The sequence below is a fragment of the Pyrgilauda ruficollis genome, unplaced genomic scaffold, assembly GCF_017590135.1.
Source record: "Pyrgilauda ruficollis isolate IOZ18807 unplaced genomic scaffold, ASM1759013v1 scaffold1, whole genome shotgun sequence".
NCBI classification, from domain to species: Eukaryota; Metazoa; Chordata; class Aves; order Passeriformes; family Passeridae; genus Pyrgilauda; species Pyrgilauda ruficollis.
The window spans coordinates 4855941-4877116 of NW_024508100.1; the positions used below are offsets into that span (position 1 = coordinate 4855941).

General features: G+C 40.5%; 2 protein-coding genes across 8 annotated transcripts in view; both read left to right on the forward strand.

Annotated features, from left to right (window-relative positions):
* The window catches only part of HGFAC (HGF activator), a 39256-nt gene extending 32210 nt beyond the window's left edge, over nt 1-7046 (forward strand). Inside the window, exons 11-14 of the mRNA XM_041458065.1 lie at nt 998-1137; nt 3253-3393; nt 4405-4553; nt 6876-7046. Of these exons, the coding sequence (XP_041313999.1) occupies nt 998-1137; nt 3253-3393; nt 4405-4553; nt 6876-7046 (601 nt within the window). The remainder of the gene's footprint in view (nt 1-997; nt 1138-3252; nt 3394-4404; nt 4554-6875) is intronic.
* Nucleotides 7047-10694: 3648 nt separating this feature from the next.
* DOK7 (docking protein 7) overlaps nt 10695-21176 on the forward strand; it is a 65321-nt gene continuing 54839 nt past the window's right edge. For 4 of the 7 annotated variants that reach the window (XR_005955472.1, XR_005955471.1, XM_041471633.1 and 1 more), the window contains exons 1-4: nt 10695-10810; nt 10937-10982; nt 13190-13435; nt 17280-17480. Coding sequence is in view for 5 of the 7 variants with exons in the window: in XM_041471633.1 (XP_041327567.1) it covers nt 10757-10810; nt 10937-10982; nt 13190-13435; nt 17280-17480 (547 nt within the window). In the remaining 2 variants the exon portion in view is untranslated. Of the gene's footprint in view, nt 10983-13189; nt 13436-17279; nt 17481-21176 lie in introns of all 7 variants that reach the window. The other 3 variants (XM_041471811.1, XM_041471987.1, XM_041471552.1) reach the window with 2 other exon arrangements.

Below are 21176 nucleotides of genomic sequence, written 5' to 3' on the forward strand. Positions count from 1 at the left end.
GCATGATGTGTGACACCAGATATTTCCTTCTCCTGCACTGGGTAACAAAACACAGGAGTGCTCCAATGTTGAAGAAACTTGTTAACTAAACTCATTGTAGACTTATGCAGTTTGAATTGGTTTTAGAACAAGAGTGAAATATGAATTCTGTTGCTTTCAAAGCTAGAGAATATATTGCCTCTCCTAAACACTTCCTGATGATTCCCAAATGTCCCTTATTTCCCAGTTGCTGTACTTGTTCTTATTAGTTTTCTTTCCTAGGACACTGGATATTAGAGGACTGTGGTCTTAGAGTGAAAAACTGATAGCTGGAAAAGATGGTGTGAATTGCAAATACTGTGTTCTCCTCTGGCTGTGAAGTTTCCTATTAAATCCATGTGCTTTTGGGACTTCACCAGGCTGCTTTTGATTCTGGACAACAGATTTAACATACATAAGCAAATCTGAGAACTGGTGGTATCTTTTTGGTGGAAGCTTCCCAGATGCTCCTGAATTGTCAATGTGCCAGCACCTTTAAATCTTGGCCCATGCCTGTAATTTTTTTCAGGAGACTGTTTTCCCAGAGAAACAAGACATCCACCACTGATTCATCTTTTGATCCCTCCTTTCTTTCTGAGCAGTTTTGGTAATCATTGGCAAAGCTGAGTTTAAGTTGACTCAGTTAAGCTTCTAGAAGAGGTGTTTACATCCCTCAAAGATGTTTGTTAGCCAAGCAGCAGCTGGGCAGCAGTGCCTGCGCTGGCCCTTTCCTTCTTTCAAGAAGCAGTAGTCTTTAATTAGGCTAACCAGGACCCACAGAGCCTGGGTCTCACTGTAACATATTTTTCCTTGCCCACTGTACGAAGGAAGCCTGTGAAACAGGTAAAGGCATGAGAGGGTAAACAATGGACATGGTGGGAAGCTGAGGTTATAATGGTTCATAGGATACCCAGCCACTGGTAAATCAGCTGCATTTGTCCTGCTAATCACAGAACTGCTTGTCTCTTTTGCATTACAGTCCACTAAAATCCACCATTCGAGTAGTTCTGGGTCAACAAATATTTAATAAAACAACTGATGTAACACAGACATTTGAAATAGAGAAATACATCTTGCATCCTCAGTATTCCGTGTTCAATCCTACTGAACATGATATTGGTGAGTATTTTTCTTCAGACAGTTTTATTTTCCATTTACTCCAGCTAGTTTCAAGTTCAGATGGTCTGTTAATAACTGCCTTTAGAGTGGAAAAATCATAGATACTAGGAGAGGCTTTTGAATGCAGAGGGTTCTTAGTTCTACAAGAGTTATAACAGCATCTGAAGGCTAGACAAATTCAGATGAAAAATAAATTGCAAATTTTAAATAATTATGATAATTAGCCTTTGGAGCAATTTATCTAGATGTGTGGAAGATTCATGATCACTTCAAGTCTTTGTGAGATTAGGCATTTTTTCAACTGAACCAGAAGCTGTAGGCTTGATGCAGGAATTACTTGGTAAAATTCTATTGTCTGTATTGTATAAAGGATCTGACTAGATGAATGTAATAACTCCATCTGCTCTGAAACCTGTGGTACTAAGAATCATTTTTTACACTGAGATAGATTTAAAAATCAGCTGTCTTATCAGTCAGAAGTTAAATGCCCTTCTGATTGACCTTATAATGCTAGTCAGAATGACAATGGAGCAGCAACTTCTTATTTTCTGATCTGCTCTTGTAAAAGTCACATCACCCCAGGGCACCAAGCTGTGTGAGCACTTTGTCTGTGAGATTATTTAATATCCTGACATTGGGAATATTTTAGGTCAGGCATGTACTGGCTTTTTTTTTGGCTCACAGATGGTGAGTATTTTCTACTCTATAGCAAAAAGCATTCAAGTTCTGTGTTGGTGGGAGCTCTGTCACAGCCTACAAGGAGACAAATGGGATTTGAGACATTACTCTGCTCTGAAATCTCCTCGTGAAAACCACCCATGATGCTTTGAGATTTCATAGCTTTTTTAATTACTCTGAAATTAGGTAGACATGTCTCACCAGCGTGCTATGACCAAATCTAGGGAGAGCTGAACATGGAGTACCTAAGACAAGCCCAACTGCAAAAATAAATGAGAAAGCAGAAACTATTGTGGGGGGAAGATGCAGGTGCTTGTTCTGTCCAGTCAGTGATTTTTACTGATGCAGAAGAGTTTTGTCCTGCTGAAAATACTTTTCTAAAGGAAACAACTATCATATGAGTGTTTGCTAGGAAATTTGAGGGATTCAGAAGCAGACAGAGTTAGTGGGGAAGAGGAGCAAGGTGAGGAAGTGTGGGAGCAAGGTTTGTGTGGCCTTCTCAGACTGTGAAATACTGCTTCTGTGTTCCACTAAGGCCAAAAACTGTAGCTGGTAGAGAAATAAGACTATTCAGTGAGGTCACTTGCTTTCCACACAGCTGTGCTCACCAAATTTTGAGCTTCCAAAAGGCCTGATGAGAAGGTTTAATAGTGTGTCCACATTACCTCAGCTCTGTTCTCTTTGAGTGGTGTGGCCAAACCAACATGCTGCCCTTGCTCCATCCAGTACAAAGCCCCCTTTGCTGCTTTGTAGCCAACTGAAAGAGATTTTCTACAGGGGAACCAATTTTTGAAATATTTCAGTGTCAATCTCATGATGCTGCATAGCCATGTATTTACACTTTTTTCAACCCCATGACTGGTTAGTAAAGATTGTGTAGGTTATGTAATATTTTGTAGCTTCAAGAAGCTTGGTTTTGAAATGTCCCAAGGTTTTATTCCTTAATTTTAAAGATCTTGAATTTTGCTGAACTCAGTGATAACAGGACACAAAACATACCAGCTCTTGGAGTAATTAATTTTTTAAATGGAATTGGAATTAGGCCAGTGGCCAGGCTTTCAGAAGCAGTGAGTATTTGCACATCCCACTTATTTCAGCTGAAAGTTGGGGATATGTCACTGTTATTTAACTATAAGGTGGGAGGAGACACATGTATTTTCTATCTTTCCCCTTCTCTACAGAGGCAGTGAAGCAAAATCTGCTCAGTGAGCATAGCATAAAATAAATATTCCCACAAGGGGAGTAGCTGAATGTTTCAGCCTTCAATTTGCTGTGAAATCAGGTGCTGTTGAGATGAGTCTGTCTGTCTTTGATTGAAATATCTTAATTAAGAGAGTCTTAGGGGATAATTAAATTTGTATCTGAGACCCATTACTGCCAATCCCATTAAAGAAAGGGAACAGTCACTTTCTTCCTCCTGCATTTTCTGTTCTGCAGCTTTGATTAAGCTGAAGAAGAACGGCCAACGTTGTGCTGTCAAGTCCCAGTTTGTTCAGCCCATCTGCCTGCCAGAAAGTAACACTGTTTTCCCTGACCAGTTGAAATGTCAGATTTCTGGATGGGGACACAAGCATGAGAGTGAGTAAAATGAGAGCTGGTGTTTGTAGAAAAAAAATGGTGATAATAAAAACATAATGCTCAGGTATACTTCATACAACTGAGAGTTTGATAAAATGTTTTGCAAGGGACTTCTGGGTGGGATTCTTTTCACCTGCCTTTGGAGTTTACAACATTTACATCTGAAATAGTCATCCTGAACTTCATTTATAGGCCTTGGAATTTGGAGTGTGGTTCCTTTGACCAAATGCTTGCACCAATTTCAGGATGGAAGGAGCTATGAGCTAGCTAGATCTCAGTCCACTGGGAGGGGAGAAAGTAGCTCATTGGAGTGCCAACACCTGGAATTCTAGTAAAGTGAATCCTTCACCTGATTTCTCCAGACAGAGATTTTTAACTTCACCATCAAGAAACTTGGAAAATATTGCTAGGAGAAGGCCAGGTAGACCTTGGGCTAAGACGTGCTTACACCCAGCTTGAGAAAGGTGTCAAAAATCATCCCATCCTTTTAGAGGAGGAATTTCAGGATTATGAGGCTGGACCATGCTGCATCCATGTTGAGATAGCAAAGACCAATGCAGGTAGATGAGGAGGATTGAGGAGCTGGCTGCCACATTGTGGTGACAGATGAAGTATGAGCAAATATCCCAGTCTAAATGTGTAGTCTAAAGACAAAAAGAAGTAACAGAGCCTTTGAAAAATGGATAATTTATTATCACATCTGGAAAGAGGTGAGGACAGGAGTGCTGGGGCACTGTTGCTGATTCTTTAGAAAATGAGAGAAGCTAAAATGGATTAATGGCTGGACATTGCAATACTGTTATGGAGTCCGACTGGAGGATCAGAAAGTGATCACTATAAAAATTATTTTATTTTAAAGGTGTCCACAACATAAATACTACTGATAAGTGTTAAATGTGTTTATTATGTGTTAAATGTGTAAATGTGTTGTATTGTGCCTTTGTGGTTTCCTGTTATGCTCTTGACATTCTATAAAAATGACTTTCTTTTCCTTTCTGGGAATTTTTAAAGATATATCTGGTTATTCAGATGTCCTGCAAGAAACACTGGTTCCACTTATTCCAGAGGAGAAGTGCAGAAGTCCTGAAATTTATGGAACAGAACTCACAGAAAATATGTTCTGTGCTGGCTACTTTGATAGCAAATCAGATGCTTGTCAGGTAATGCTGGGTCATCTCTAGGCAGGTGATAGAAATGTATTTTGGTCAGAAATGTTGCAGTGTTACAATTCTTACTTTTGATTTTATAGTGTTCCTAAAGAAAAGAACCTTATGTGACTACTTCCACCTTAATTTTTTTATCATGTTCAATGTCAATTAAGCTCTACAGAAGGGCTCCAGTGGCTGTGCACTGGAGGGTGTGTTGCTCTAGTCCTGGCTGAGTCTGCAGGTGGTGGCAATGGATTTCTGCCCAGCTGGCAGGGATGTGCCAGCAGGAAAACCAGCATGAACCTGAGTGGGGACAAATCCCAGAACTGCTGCCTCTTGACTGAGGGAAAATGAGGACACCTGGGTAGGAGGTGAGGAGCAGCCATGAGGCTTGGAGGAAGGAGCTGAGGTTTCTATAGTGGATGTGACTGAATGGTGTAGAATGTCAGTCAGTTGGAAACTGTGTTATGTAACCTCAGTCTTTCATGGAATGACCTCATGCTCTTACTACTTTCAGTTATGTCACACCTCGGCTCTGAATAAGGATGCAGAATTGTTGTGGTGATAGATGAGACTTCTTAAAATGAAGGATCAGATTATTCCTTACATAAAACTTCAGATTTCATCTACAGCTCATTTTGAAGGAGGAGGGTTCTGCTCTATTAACATAAATTCGTGAAAAGGCAGCACATAGCTAATAGCTGGCAGTGTAAGTGCAGGAAAGAGTGTCATGTGTACTGTGTGCTGGAAGCCCCATAGAGGTCATAAACATATCCAAAGAAAGGTGGCAAGAGTGAAATGGCAGCAGCCAGCAGTGGCTCAAGGCCAGGGCTGAGACTCAGGCTGCAAGGGGTCACACGAGCCAGAGAAATGGAAACCACCCTGCCTGCCCAGCTCCCCTTGCCTTTCCCAGGAAGTGCAAATACAAGAGACAGCATCACAGCTGATTCTCTCTCCCTGCCCTGGGAAAACAGAAATCAGGAATGAGAAGGAGAAAAGAAAGTGGAGGGAAGGAGAAAGGAGTTGCACAAAGACAAGTGATCTGGAGAGAATGTCAAAGTCAGAAAATCAGTGATTTTGAATCGACAGATGTTGCTGAAGAACAGAGCTCATGACATGAAATCATTATTAGCGAACCAACAATTCATTTTTTCCTATTGTCAGACTTGTAGTGGGGTCTGAGGAGAAATAATGTAGACCTCTTAATGTAACAACAGATGTAGCTGACCTCTGGGTTTTCTTAATGTACACTTAGGATATTAACCTGTAAAACATCTGTTATGTATAAAAATATTCCAAGACCAAGAAACTTCAAACAGACAATGTGTTTCCCTTGATTATTTTTAAAATATTTTCTTGGAAACTTTTGTCATTTAATCTGTGCACTGATGCCAAAACTGCAATCAATTAGACTAATTGTGAAAAATATGCAGACAAGCAAGACTTCATCTGATGTCCCTCACTTATCACAGAAATCTTCAGTATAAAGGCAACACAATTTCCTATGTATTTTGGTCTCAAAGAATTTTTTTTCAGATAGGAAAAAATATATTTCTCCTTGGTCTCAAACAATTAGAGTGATAGCTGATTTCACCAGTACCATTTACTAAATCACATTTTTAATTTCTAACATTTTAATTCTCCAGAAAGTCAATCTAAGAGTAACATTAATAATAATAAAAAACCCTGTCCTGAATGTTTTCAAGGTTTAAATTAAGTAGAAATGTTCAAAATTAACCCTTGCTGTAGTGTAGTTTTGGCTGCTTTTTGATTTGTGGTTTAATGACAAGACAAACACTCAGTCGCAAATTCAAACACATGGAAAACCGCATATGCCACATAAAATTACAGTATCCCACAATCACAAAGTGTGGCTGTATGCAACAACTTTCTTTGAAAACTCTCACGTTCTCTGAAAATTGCAATAAACTGCATCAAGTAACTCTTCAAATGCGCCCATGTAACCCCCCAATGCAGTGCCGATATTACAACACAGTGCCAAACCCCAAAGGCTTGTTCACTTCCATTGAAAATGATCTACATCAACCATGCTTTTCAGTAGGTATCTGAATCTAAAAATGTCATATTTTTAAACAAAATCTGATATTTTGAAATCCACCATTATATTTGATTGCTACTAAAAATGTTTTCTGTAATGAAACTTCAGTAAACTGCTTTTTTTAAATTTTTTTTTTTTTTTTTTTTTTTTTTTTTTTTTTTTTTTTTTTTTAGTTTAAATCTCATATGCAAACATTCCTATTTTAGGATTTTCCCTTACTGATCTTCTGACTGCTTTCTATCAAATCAGATGACCTTTGCTTATTTTTGATGCAGGGAGATTCTGGTGGACCTCTGGCTTGTGAAGAAAATGACATCTCTTACCTCTATGGAATTATCAGCTGGGGAGATGGCTGCGGCAGAGTCAACAAACCTGGAGTATACACAAGAGTGACAAACTATGTAAAGTGGATTAATGAGAAAATAGCCCCTCGAAAAACTAGTTGAATAGTTAAATACATTAACATTTGAAGCAGGGTTCAGGAGTCTTTTGGTTTTATTAAAGTGGCATATATATTTTAATATAAACTGGTATGAAAAGTCTCATGGTAATTCTTAGCAGTTCCAAGCCAGACCACCAAAAGCAGGCCTGCTCCATCTGATGTCAGCAGTCTTGATCTATCATTCAAAGGCTGTGGATTGCTCAACACACATGACTGCCTTTATTTGTATTAATAAAAAATCTCAAACATATCGAGACAGTGCACAAAAATCTGCAACTCTCTGTCTGCTTGGTGGATTACTTAAAAAGGGATTTGATGTGTTTTGCAGCTTCTGGTGGAGCTGTCATCCCCCAAACCAACCTGCAACAATATTGTCCTTGTATGCTCAGTTGAAATGAAGAAATAAACAGGAGAATCAAAAATGAAATTCCCTCTCCCTGAGAAATGATCTCCTGAAGCTCAGGGCAAGAGACACCAAGAGAACAACGTAGGTGAAGCTGCTCCTCAGCTAACTGCAACAACGGGTCTGGGGAAAGAAACCAGAGGGTTTAGGTTTTCTCTCAACCAAATACGTAAGCATATTTTTATATAAACATATTTCTGTGTTCCACTGACGTAAAATCAGGAACGTGCCTCAGAGCTCTGCTGAATCTGGTGTGCAATTTTCCAGCAAGGTTAATGCAGCACCTCCTGAGAGCTCAAAGCCTTTTCCTGAGAAATGCTGGAAGTTAGAGCAGCTGATTTAGGTTGATACAGCCAGGACCTTTTGCAGACTGCGATCTGCTCCTTGCCCTAAGGATAGCAATGGAAATACTTCACCTTGATGATAAATCCCTAAACGTTTCTTTAATTTGACAGTGTTTTGAAGATGTCTTAGGTTTTGTACTAACAAGTTGTTCAACTATTTAGATAATTCAGAAAGGAGGTTTCTTGTAACAGATTTTTCAACTGGATGGCTGTGGTGCAGCTTGACATTTTCCTTAGGGATTTAGTGATATCATAAACCACAGGCTTTATTGTCATGGCCTATGGAATTGTTATGGGACCAACCAAAGCAATTATTAGAATATACAGCTGTTTAGAGGCAGTGGACTCAGCTGTATTAGCAAAAACAGGCAGAAAATGATTCAACAGAAAAAGTCTGACAAAGAATGGAAAATTGTTTTTTTTTTTTCCTTTAGCCATGTCAGATTTGTACATTTAGGTGTTGTGAAATGTATTTCTCCCCCGGCAGTGAACATTTATGGACTCTCTTAAGTTTTTCAAGCAAAGTTGTTTTTTAAAGTAATAGAATTTTAAAGCAATGCCTAGATATTCAGAGGTGTTTTTTGTTTGCAGTGTCCTCATGGGTTTCTTAGTAGTGGTGAATGTTATGTGCAGTTAAAAGAGATTTTTTTAAGGAAAAATAACCAAAACCTGCATCTGTGTAAGTACAAATATACAACAATGCTAATCTAGATAAATGATGTAAACTGTCGAATAAAAACATTTACCCTCTGTTTCTTGAACTTAGTCTGTTATGTATAAAGTTACAGTAAGATCTTTGAATCCCTCTGTAGGCTGTTCTAGAGGTTGAGAGCTGGTAGAAAGATGAAATAACACTGTGCTGGAAGGCACTGGAAAATCTCTCCAGTAAGGGTCAATTTCAGCTGGTGCTGCTCCCACTTTAATGCAAGTGTCATGCACATTTCCAGTAGGCAGATGTAAGCACCTGGATATGTTTTTCAGCTATTGATACTGGGAGTCTCAGGATTAAAGCCTTTAGTTGTTTTTTCTGAGGCACTAAACACTAGCTTGAAAAACTGAGATCCACCTCTGGGATCTTGATTTCAAACCAAGCTGAAGACTTGTGTGGCTCTGCCTCCCTGGCCATCTGCAGTATGAGTCTGGCTTGCTTAATGCCCTCAAATGAACATGACAATGTGACAGGACTAACTGTACCTGCTGCTGAGACAAGTACTGCATCAGCAGGAAGGAACTATTTGCACTTCTTTGGAAGGGATTCATCAGGAACAGGCTTCCACTCAAAGACGAAGCCATTCTGAATGTCTGTATCTGTTCTGTGACTTCAGTTTCACTTTGAAATTAATATCTATCCACACTGTGCACAGTTTTGATCCTGCAGTTTCGTGTTGTATATGCTCTCTTGGTCTTCTCTTGCAGTACAGAAGGTGGCTGTTTGATAGAAAAGGTGTTAGACTGGTGTTTCTGACAATTTGTGTGGAGTTTTTTTAGCTGTCCTGTTTTTAAAATCTATGCTGCTTGTATCGGTACACAGCAACACCAGCACAAATAACACACTCTGAAAAAATATATTGAATTGTCTGTTTTCTGCCCTCAAAGGTCTAAATGACAGATCTCCAGCTGATACTAATTTGAATACTTTGAATGCATTAAAATCAATTTGTGGCTTTCAAAGCAGCCTGTTTATCCACTGTGACTGCGTTGGCTTGGCGGAACTAAAGAGAAATCATTTGATCCTCAGCTGTGAGGTGACTAGCACAGTGTTACAAGCACAGAGTAGGGGTGGCAAGGAGATGTCCAGGTTATGAGATGTCCTGACTTCTCACACCCTGACATCAGTCACATTCCTTTGGGGCACTCCAGCATCTGCCTCCTGCCTTTCTGTTGAGCATTACCCCATGGAAACGAATTCTCCATATTTTTCACCCCATTTAAGTGATTATTGCCTTGATTAAAATGAAAACCAAACTCAAATGTATTAGTGAAATTTTATCTGATATTTTTCCTATCTCTATATTGAAATTGAATTAGAATGCAAAGTCAGTAGAACAAGCACTTCCCTAATTCATTATGAAACACACTTAAAAGATGGTTTTATTAAATTGTATGTTATTCCATGCAAACTGACCGATTTAAAAGGAAGAAATAAATGCAAACATCTAAAAAAACCCCTTCTATTATGCTACTGAAAGAAAAATGTGCTGTAGTGCTATTTAAAAAAAGCTGAAGAACTAATTACCATCAAATAAGATGCAGCAGGAGTATTTTTGGAATAATGGACTCTAATTAGTCCATTGCTTGTGGAAATAAATCTGAGGACATCATTAACACATCTTATTCTATTAATTGTAGCTGTTTCTGGTTTGGTGTAATCGGGTTGTTATCTCATGACAGTTGCATTGCAAAGAGGAAAAAAAAGTGAGAAGGGTATTTTTATCTGGGGTAGTTGGCAGTGTCTTCTGGGAGCCAAGGAGAGCTGTAATTATACTTCTGAAGAGTGAGAATTGGGCATTGTAAGGAAGGTGCGGGAAGGGGGCGTTTTGGCCGGCCAGAGGCGGATCCCGCTCCACGAAGCGAATCCGGTGCGGGCTTTGCGGCCGCCCGGGCGCGGGGCAGCCCCTGCGGGCAGCGGCAAAGCCCGGAGCCGGATCGGGGCGGGGGTCGCGCCCGGAGCGGATCCGCGGCGCTCCGGGTGCCCCAGGCTCTGAAACCCTGAGGAAAAAAAAAAAATTAAAAAAAATAAAATCCAAGATTCCCCCACAACACAGAAGTAAAACACGTGAACAAAGACTGCTTGGGACGGTCCGCCGACCCCTTTCCCAGGCGGCAGGTCGGGGGCCGGGCAGGGCCGCGCTGGCCGCCCGCCCGCGCGGGGCCCTAATAAAGCTATTTTGGAATTGACCCCTCGGGCGGCCGGAGCGCGGGGCGGGCGCAGCGAGCCGGCGCAGCTGTCCGGAATCATGACTGAAGATGACGGATTCCGTGGTGGTGGAGGGTCACGTCAAGTTGAGAGACGGAAAAAAGGTCCCCGCTCCTGGCGCCCCTTCGGCCCGCGGGGGTCCCCGACCGCCGCCCCTTGTCCCGAGGGGAGAGAGCCCGCTCTCCCCTGCGCGGCCCCGGCTAACCCTGTCCCTTTGCCTCTCGTTGCAGTGGAAGAGCAGGTGGCTGGTGCTGCGCAAGCCCTCCCCGGTGGCAGGTAAGAGGGGCCCGGCGGTGGGGACGGAGCTCGGGGCCCCGTAGCTTGCCCGGCTCCCCGGGGCCAGTGCCCGCAGAGCCCTCGGCGGGGCCGTCGCTGAGCGGCGCTGCCCGGGAGCCGCGTCCGGCCTGGGGGCGAGCTCCTGCGCTCACCAAAAACAACGGGAAAAGTGACTTTCCGAGGCACCGGGATTGCATTTGGTGCCGGTTCAAAATGCACTTTTTTTTTCTATTTTTTTTTTAATTTTTTAAATTTTAAAAAATTTTTTTAGTTTTCTGTGGGTGAACTTATTTCTTCAGGGTGAGGAATGGCTGAAAAAAAAAAAAAAAAAAAAAACCCAAAAAAACCCAAAACAAAAAAAAAAAAAAAACCCAACCAAACAGAAAAAAAAAAACCCACCAAAAAAACCCCTGACATTGCAAGCTTGGTAGTTATTTTTAATCAGTGTTTTGACAGAAAATATCACTTCAATTTAAAAATAAAATGACATTTTGAATTAAGGAAGAAGAAAAAAACAATAATCGTTTCCATGCTTCAGAAGGGGAAATTGAAAACGTTACACAGAGCTGATGTGTTACTGCTGCAGAGGGAAAAGTAGGCTTCAGGTTTCCCCATCTGTTCCCAAGAGGGAAAACATTTGGGCCCAAAAGTATATCTTTCCCGGGCTAAATGTTTCCCACACTTGGAAAACGTGAATCTGCACTGCTGCAGGATGAATTTTGGCAGCCTTTCATGGCTCTTGCTAGAAAGACTGAAGGCTTCTGAGTAATTCTTTGTTACTTGAGTTGTTACAGTAATATTTTAGTGTTTTAAGTACCTTTATCTCATCTAAATCTGTGAAACCTCCATGTGTGAAAGGGCATCTGTTGGTCTTAGAGCTAGTACATAGACCTGTGAACATGGGCCTGAGTTTCTATTGTGAGTAAGCCAGCTTTGAAGGCTGTAGATGGTGGAGCCTGACTGATAATGTAGTTTATTCCTCAAAAATACTAATTTTATTCTAGCTAATCTAGCCAGGTTTACTAAAAAAGCCCCTGTGATTTGGTTTTCTCAGTATGTAAACCATAGCCGTTCTTCAGACACACAACTGTATTACAGAATGTTTAAATACCATGGTTGCAGCTGTTTTTGCCAACAGGTGCACAAAGACAATTGGGAATCCATGCAAAGCTCTACATTAGTTAGCAGACAATTCAGTCTTTCAGTCATTTTTCATCTCTGTGGATGGAGATTTTGTCAGTCCCTTACCCAGCTGAGAGTTGCAGGGCACCTTAGTGGGGCTGGGAGCACCACCCCCAGTATTTATAAAATAGTGCGTGGGGGTCTTTGTCTTTTGTGGTTTGTAGCTCAGCTGAAGCTGTGCATGTTGCAGCTTTGATATTGACCATTAATTTCATCTGCATCTGAGTGCTGTGTGATAGGAAATGAATGTGGGGGAAAGAGGGTTGCTTTTGTCATAAATTCAAAAGGTGGGAGAGGTAGCTGCCCTTTCCTTTTGGGTTTGCTTGTGAAATGCTTGCTTTCCCCATGGGGCTGTGGCACTTGAACGAGTTTCTGCCATTGCACAGTTACTGTGTAATAAACACCTCTGGGAAGTGGTCAGTAACAACTGGTGACACAAGCGAACACTAAAACATAAATAAATAAAAGAAGGTGTGGCACATAATGATTTTTAGCAATGGCTGCTGTGTAGCATTTAACCGGGAAACCTGAGCCGACAGGAGCGATCTCGCAGCGCAGTCTGCTTGCCATTTAGTGGCTGGGTAATCTGTGAGCTACTGTAAGAATTTCATTTGTGGTTCAGTATGTTCTAATGAAAATACAGACAACAATAGCCTCTCGGACTTTAGAGTCTGTAATGTGAACAGCTATCCTAGCATAGCTCCTAATGCTCTGAATTAATGAGTCAGTCCCCACCGGACTCAGGAGAGGATCTGAAATGCCGCTGGACTTCGAATAAAATAGGGAAGATTTATTGTTGACCTCCTTATTTTTGAGCCTGCAGTTTAACCCTTAGAACATGCCTTCAGTGTTTGCTTCCTGAAAACAAGGACTATAAACTACCAGGGGGTGGGCTGGGAAAAGAAATCAGAGTTTTACATTGATTTGATTGAGCTGGTCCTGCAGTTGTCTAAAGCTCCTTTGTATTGCAGCAGAGTGCTGAGAATTTTGTTATGGTCTGTGCTCTGCATCATCATCTCTGACAGTTTTGCTCCTTTTAGACTGTTTGCTCATGCTGGTGTACAAGGATAAATCTGAACGAGCAAAAGGGCATAAGGAGAGGAGCAGCATGACCTTAGAAGACATCTGTGGCTTGGATCCTGGGCTCTCCTATGAGGGCCTGAATCACACGCTCGCAATCATCTGTCTGTCCCAAGTTGTGATGCTGGGATTTGAGAACAAGGAAACCATGTACGCGTGGGATGTGCGAATCCGCTACAGTTTGGGGGAAGGTAACCTTTTGTCTTCTCGCACTGTTTTTTTCTGTTGGTTTTTTTTTTTTTTTTTTCCTCCCACAGGATAAAAACCCAAAGAATAGTGAAGCTAAAATGCAAATAAAACAGTACAGTTCAGGACAGGATTGCCACTCACTTGAGAGTGGACAAACTGTTTTCCCCCTTAGATGTTAAAGCAGGTATCCCTTCCAATAGGTTTTGACTACAGTATCACCCAGTACTGATGGATAACTATGACGGCTCTTAACTTGGGGTTTTGATTTGGACACTGATGGTGTGTAGCTTTGAAACAAAGTGATCAGACTTCTGTTTCTGGTCCTACAACTGACTCAGGGATTCTAGCCAAAGGACTCAGGGGGAGGCTGAATTGAGAGATGCAAAGTCCTGAGTAGAACTTTGCCAGGTCATGCCCAGTTTGCTGAGCTGCCTACTGGGTGTTGCATTGATAATTCTCATTGCTGCTAGTGTGCCATTTCAGAAACAGACTTTTTGCACTAAGGCGTGTCATCAGACGCCTTCTTTCCAGCTAACTTCACCTTTCTCTTTCCTCCTATTATATTTTCTTGGTTAGCAGCTCTAAAATGTACTGTGGTGAACAAAGAGTGATAATGTTGGTAATCCATAGTATCTGTCTTATGTTTGTTTAGTCATAACTAGGAAGGAGGGTAGGTGTGTGGGAGACACACATTAGCAATCTTTATCATTTGTTACATATGCTCTGCCATCTGTTGGGTTTGTGGGCTCGTTCCTTTGCAGTACATATGTAGAAAGATGGCCTGGGAATTTACAGTAAAAATATGTAGAACTATAAGAAGTGAGATGTGTGGATGTACCTCTCAGGGCTATCAAATATGAAGCCTTGCATAACAGGAAAGGTTAGAGGGGTTGCTGAACCCAGCTGGAGTGGTTGTGCACATTGATGATACAGTTCTATAGTCTTCCAGTGCTGTTTTGCTGGGTTTTTTGTTTTGTTTTGTTTTTCTTTTTAACTCAGTTTAAAATCTATATATAGCATAGACTTGTCCTAAAAGCTGAAGGAGTACTTGAATATTACAGAGTGGGTCTGTTTTTTATGATCTTGCACTGATGTAGTGCTGGAGAAATCTCAGTCTGGGTGTGAGGGTTATGGTTGGGATTGGAGGACATGGAAGAGCAGCAAAGAGTTTTTTTCAAGGAAAGCTGTGAATGAGGTAGGAATAGAGCCTACTGGATTATGACATGTGCAACCATGGAGTAATGGTGAAGTGGGAGTGTGCTTGTGGAAGTGAAGAAATGCAGAAGTAAGAAAACAAGTGTAATTGGTTGAACTGGCAATAAATTTGTATAAAGTTAATTGCAAAAAATCTTACAGGGGGAGAATAAAGCAAAGCACTGAAATTTTTTTCAGAGTTTTGTCTTTCAATGCATGTTCAATTTGGAGAACAAAGTCAAAGGGAGTCTAGTTTGAGTATAGAGGAATAGAAAAGAGAGAAGATGTAGATGAAGAGAGGATGGTGACTGGTATTTTTTCTTAAAGTGTAGTAAGGGTGCCTTTGTGTGCCTTGAAAATAAGGTGGCTGGATGATAAAAATAGGCTAGGGAGGGATGACCTCAGAGTCTGGGAAGCAAAAAAAAAAAAGTGAAAGGAGCTGACACTGTTCTTGAATGAGGACTGCAGAATGGAGGTGTTCATACTGGAGTTCCCAGTGTTTTCTCTCAGTTTTTAGCAGATGAGGTGGATGTGATTCCTGGAATGTGCTTGGGCTCACAACTCATTTTGAGAAGTTAGCGTACTGCAGGTCATTGTATAGCTGTGAAGAATAAGAGATGGGATGAAGAAAGTGGTGGATTGAAGTAGTATTTTTGTTCAGAGATATACTCAGCTCTGTGTCTTCACAATTTTTTTTTAATAGAGTAAGAGAAGTCAAAGGCTGGGGAGAATTTTGGAAAAAATTCCAATTTAGCAAGAAAGCAGTGTATGAAAAAAGTTTTATTTTCAAAAATGCTTTTCCTTTTACTTAGGCTTCATTCATATTTGGGTATGCTGTATTTTAACAGTGGTCTAGAACTTGTGCTGGAGCTCTTTGTTTTCAGCAGCTGTTGTAACTTGCAACTGATTGCGTGAAGAGTGGGCTTCATTCCACTATTATGAAGGAGAAAGAATCCTGATGCTGCTTCTCCCATGGTTCAATTGCCAGCAAAATACTGGGCAGAGTTAACTGGGCAGAGGAGTACAAATGGCATTAAAGATTGCTTTCTGAGCATTATTGATCATGATGGTTTTACTGTCTTTTTGATAGCTGATGTTTAAGCAGGTTGCGTAACAACTTCGTGCCCAAAAGGGGACATGGTGTGACTATTGATTTGCTCCCTAGCAGTGCTCCTGGCAGAGCTGTAAGCAGAGCTGTGGTTAGTTAGATCTATCTCTGTCTCCTTGCACATTTCACTCGAATGACTTTGTGGCTAATTCTGCTGGAGCCTCAGGGAACTTAGCAAATGCATGTCATAGATGAGGAGTTGGCTTACAGCTGGGATCGTGACTACGAATACAGCAAGCAGTTAGATGAGAAGCAAGACTCAGACCCAGATGAAATTTGTGATGCTTGAAGAGGCATGGGCAAGAAACAGGGAAGAGCTGATGCAAGAACTGAGAGTACCTGGAAGTTACCCAGTAGATTTCATAGGCAGGGAGCTGTTTGTGTGAACTTTGATGCATAACCAAAGACTAAATCTATGTTGCTTCTTGATAAACACCACCAAAAACCTCCTCCTAGAAATTTAAGAGTCTCGATGCTTCTCTCTACCAAGACGAATGTTGTTTGTTTTTTTTTTTTTTGTATTTGTTGTGGGTTTTTTATTTTTATTTTGTTTGTTGGTTGATTTTTTTGTGTCTAATCACAATATGAAAGAAGCTAGAACAATAGTGGAGGTCAAAACAATTGTTTGAGAATTATATGTTGCTCACTTTAATTGTTCCCTTTGAAACACTGAGATTTGAGCCCTTGAAGTGATCCCAATAACTTATTATTCAGAATGCAATAGCCCTGGAAGAGAAAATGGGAGACCAGCCTAGAACAACTACTTTAGGTAAGGATACTGCAATTAGACAATACTGGAATTGGGATTTGAACCTGGATTTAGTAAACTTGAATGAGATAGGTGTTTCTTTTTCCACTCTTTTAAAATTCAGGATGTAAAATATGAAAAAATTAACTGACATCTAAAAGTGTTTGTTACTTATAAATCACTTAGTTTCCTAGTAATTTAAAATGTCCTGGCACCTACCATCACTAAGTCATGAAAGAATCACAAAGGTGGAAAAATGTAATTTTCCTCATTCTACTGCTGGGGAGGAAGTGAAGCAGTTTATTAAAGGTTGCAGATGAGTCAGTGATAGAGAGATTTGTTTAGTTCTTTGAGCCTTGGCTTTTGGGCTCCTTCAGCACCATTTTATTTTTGTGCATGCATGTGGGAAAGGAGAGAAACAGGTTAGAGGAGGAGACAGAGAGCAACCCATGTAATGATGCAAAGATGGAAGAGGTAAGTGAAGTCTGGGCTGGATCATTGCCTAATCTGAGATAGGGATTAGCCTGGAAGACTTAGGATAAATTAGTGTAGCATTGCAACTTTAATAATTTGTAGCATTAGGCCAATATATGGTGTTTTTTTTCCAATCCTTAACTGGCATAATAGAGGGTAATGGCCTCACAACTGCTTACATGTGGCTGTCTGGGCTCCATGTAGATCTTGATGCCAGAGTCTCATGGTGTGGGCAGGGTTTGGTCCAAGTACCACAGCCAAACAGAATGACTTACATAACACTTGTATATTCTGTAGTAATTTTCTTGTCCTTATTTGATAGTTCATAGATTTCAAGTCTTTGTAGCCCCTGGCACAAAACTAGAGAGTGGGCCTGCTACCCTGCATTTCTGCAATGACATCCTTGTCCTGGTGAAAGACATTCCTCCCAGTGTCATGGGGCAGTGGAAGCTCTCGGATCTGCGTCGCTACGGGGCTGTCCCGAACGGATTCATCTTTGAAGGAGGCACCAGGTGCGGCTTCTGTAAGTACAAATGGAACCTGTCCTCCAAATACTGCTTGATGCCTTTTGCAGAAATGTAAATGCACTCTCATTCCAAGTGGAGACTGCAAAACCAGCTGTGCTACTTTGTCAAACAGGCAGCCTCTTATCAGAGGGTCTGTTCTGACTAGATTTCTGCAGGCTTCAACCCTGGTGTTCAGGAGAAATGTGACTGTGTGCAGTCCTTGCTAAAAATTGCCCTGTGGCTCTCCAGAAGATGTTTAGTCAAAAGCTGCTATTGAATACAGAGCAAAAATAAGGTAATGAAATTTTATGGCTTGCGTTATGGAAGAGATAAGGTAAAATGGCTTAATGTTCAGATCATTAAATTGTTTGTTGAGGGGAAAGTGATGTGGAACTTTGAGGTTACAGGCATCATCAATGTTCTCATTTTGTAAATGCTAATTTCTAAATCCCATAGAGGATTTTTTACTCCTTAAAGTTAGAACAACTTTCTGGTCCCTTCCCTATTAGCAGCTTTGTAACTGTGGGGTGGAACCATGTGATTTTTGGCATCAAAATGAAAGCAAGCAAGCTGAGGCTAGTTTCCATAGCCTAGTGGCTAAGATACACCATTATATGGAGATAAATCTCTTGTTCCCGTGGCCGGTTTAGAACTTCTGAAATTTTCACTTCAGATAAAATGTGTGCAAGATCTGAAAAGGATAGTTAATAAATGCACAAGTATAAGAACATATAATTAGGTTTTTATTAATAAGGTTTTAATTTCATAAGCAGAATTTGAAGCCATGCTGATTTGATGGCCTGCGAGCACAGATGCATGTGCAGATTGCCAGTTTGGATCTGAAGTTGTTTGACTTGCATACTTTTTTCAATAAACAAACTGAAAAATTAGATTTCAGAGTTGATCCAATTCCAAATATATTCTTCCTGGGACTTGCATACTGTTGCTCTGCATGTAAATTCTGGTTGCTCTACTTCTATGGAGTGGAAACCCAAATTCCTGACCTCTTTCTGACCTGATGGAGGGTGTGGCCAGGTGGGGATTGGTCTCTACTCCCAGGCAACAAGGGACATGATGAGAGGAAGTGGCCCCAGGCTGTGCCAGAGGAGGTTTAGGTTGGGCTTTGAGAGGAATTTCTACACAGGAAGAGTTGTCAAGCATTGAAATGAGATGCCTGGAGAGGTGGTGAAATCAGCATCCCTGAAGGTGTTTAAGAAATGACTGGACATGGCACTTAGTTGACATGGTGGTGTCTAGTCAAAGGTTGGACTTGATTATGTCAGGATCTTTTCCAGCCTCAGTGATTCTGTGAAATGAGGAACTGTAGGTGATGGAACCTGAATTATTTGTGGTGGTTTTTCTATTTTTTCCTCCCATAAACTTACGCTAGTTTCTGGTGAGAAACAGGAGGTCATCAATAGCTCTCCTATGTACATGCTTTTAAAAATATGAAATTATTATTTTTTTAAGGTTACAAGTGAACAGAATTAGAAAAGTGCTTTGTAAAAGGTCCCACTACCTGTGGATCATTCTTAAAAAATGTGTGTGTTGATAGCTGAGACCTTTCAGTTGCCATGAAAGGTTATTTGTCTTTCCCCTGCATGTGTGCATTCAGAGAGAAGAACAGCATAGTCAATCATAGTCAATTTGGTACAAAATAGCCTGCCACAGTTGGAAACTCTTTACAAGTTCAAGCTGATCTTGTTAAAGGAGTTGTTGCCCCTAACTAAGCAGTCAAATGTATCCGCAGGCATAACAACATTTAAATATGTGTTTAGTCTAAACACTTGATTTAATATTGCCACTATAAGAAAAGGCTTTTTGAAAATAGAACCTAAAGAAAAATATAACTCTGGTTATTCTAGACAGAAGTGTGTTGGTAAAGAGAGACTATCTTTGTTCAGATATCTTTTACCTCAGTCCTCTGGAATTCTTGAAGCAAACAAGTAGTGTTCAAGAAAAAAAATTTATATGTTATTACAGAAGTTTTAATTCCTAAACAAAGCACTCTCCATTACCCTGTCATGTAAGTGTAATATAATATTATGCAGACTCTATTATTAATGTTACTTTCCTACAGGTTAAACCGTATCTTTGCTCACATTCATCCTGTGGAGCTTGGAATGCAGAGGATTAGTGAATTTAAGGTTTAAATAGCACTGTAATAGATACCTAATTAAAAGGAACGAATAATCTTGTGGTTTGATTGCCACTCCATAATAAAAGACATGAAGCCTCAAACTGAAACAGAGCTTTTTTGGATATGTCTGTGGTAGAACTGAGGTCTAAAAGGATACGAATTTGTTTTAGCTTTGTTTCTTGTTCCTCACAAAAATTTTTATAAAGATAAAACACTTCATTATGTTCTGTTGCATAGTACAGGTTTAATTCAACTTCAAAGGTTTTGGTACTCAATCCAGGAAGAGGGAAACCATCTGAGATAATGCTGGGATTTCAAGCATTAAATCTAGGTGCATTTTCAAGATGGTTTATTCATAAATAGGAAGAAGTTTATTCAGAAGTTTATTCACAAGTTTATTCATAAATAGGAAGAAGAGCATTTACCTTCTGAACTCCTCTTGCTCTTAAAATCACAATTGTGCTGCTATAGATTAAATTTTTTTTTTCTGCTTCTGAAAGCTGCAAATAACTTATTTTCTGGGCCAAAACTTTGTTCTCTCTGTAGCTGAAGCTTAGTCACACACCGTTTGCAAAAAAGCTGGTGTCTTGGCCTAGCAGTCAGTTGAGAGGTTTACATGGAGGAACAGGCTGGAAAAAAGGAGCCTCTCACTTTCCCAAGTTCCCAGCTGAATTAGCGGGCACCAGTTAAAATGACCAGTTGCCAGGAGAATCTTCACTTGGAGGTCAGTGTGAAAAAAATCAAGTAGGGTAATAAAAGGGCACATTAACACCATGAGAATTCAGGCTCTCCAATGTTCAAGTGCTTCAGGATTAGCTGCCAGAGCCAGGTTTAAAGCTGCCTCATATTTTCTGACAGCATCTCCTTGAGGAAAGGAACTTGTGGGACCCTTAGTGCCCTTTGAAAGAACAAATGCTAATTGCAGGATAAGCAGGAATATTTCTGTGATTGTTTTGGTGTTTTGATAAAATTTGGTACTTCCTTCCTTCTTTCCTTTCTTGTTTCCTCTTCTGAATTTATTTGAAGTTTGGAAGTAATAGGGGTGGTTAAACTGTGGCAAGATCTGGAATTTTTGGAAAAATCCTGGGTTGCATAGATTAAAACTTCTGTTTATATGCAGATATTCTGTGCTGTCTCCTACTTAGGCCTACTGCAGGCAACCAACATTATCTCTATTTATCTATTTTTAGTTGTCATGCCCATATCTTGGCAATAACAGGAATACTCTGTCATTTTCCCCGCAGAGAAGAGCGGTGTGAGGTCCCCTCTTAAGGGGTCTGCTCAAGGCCAGGGTTGGGATGTACATGCTGATTGCCATGGAATGAGCTGCTGTGGTTCCTGCCTGTCGTGCAGCTAAAAGGCTTCAGGCTCTAGTATTGTCTGACACCTGTTAGAAGTAGTGATTAATGGGAAAGAACTGAGTCTTCCTTCCTACTTTCACACACACTACAGGGATTGAAGTAATTTTTAGCTATTGACCATTTTTAAAGTGCTTTTGCCCATGGGTTTGCTTTTTTAATATGATGGGTTAAAATCAACATTGGCAAGATTAAGTAGTGTTTGGAAGTGTCCT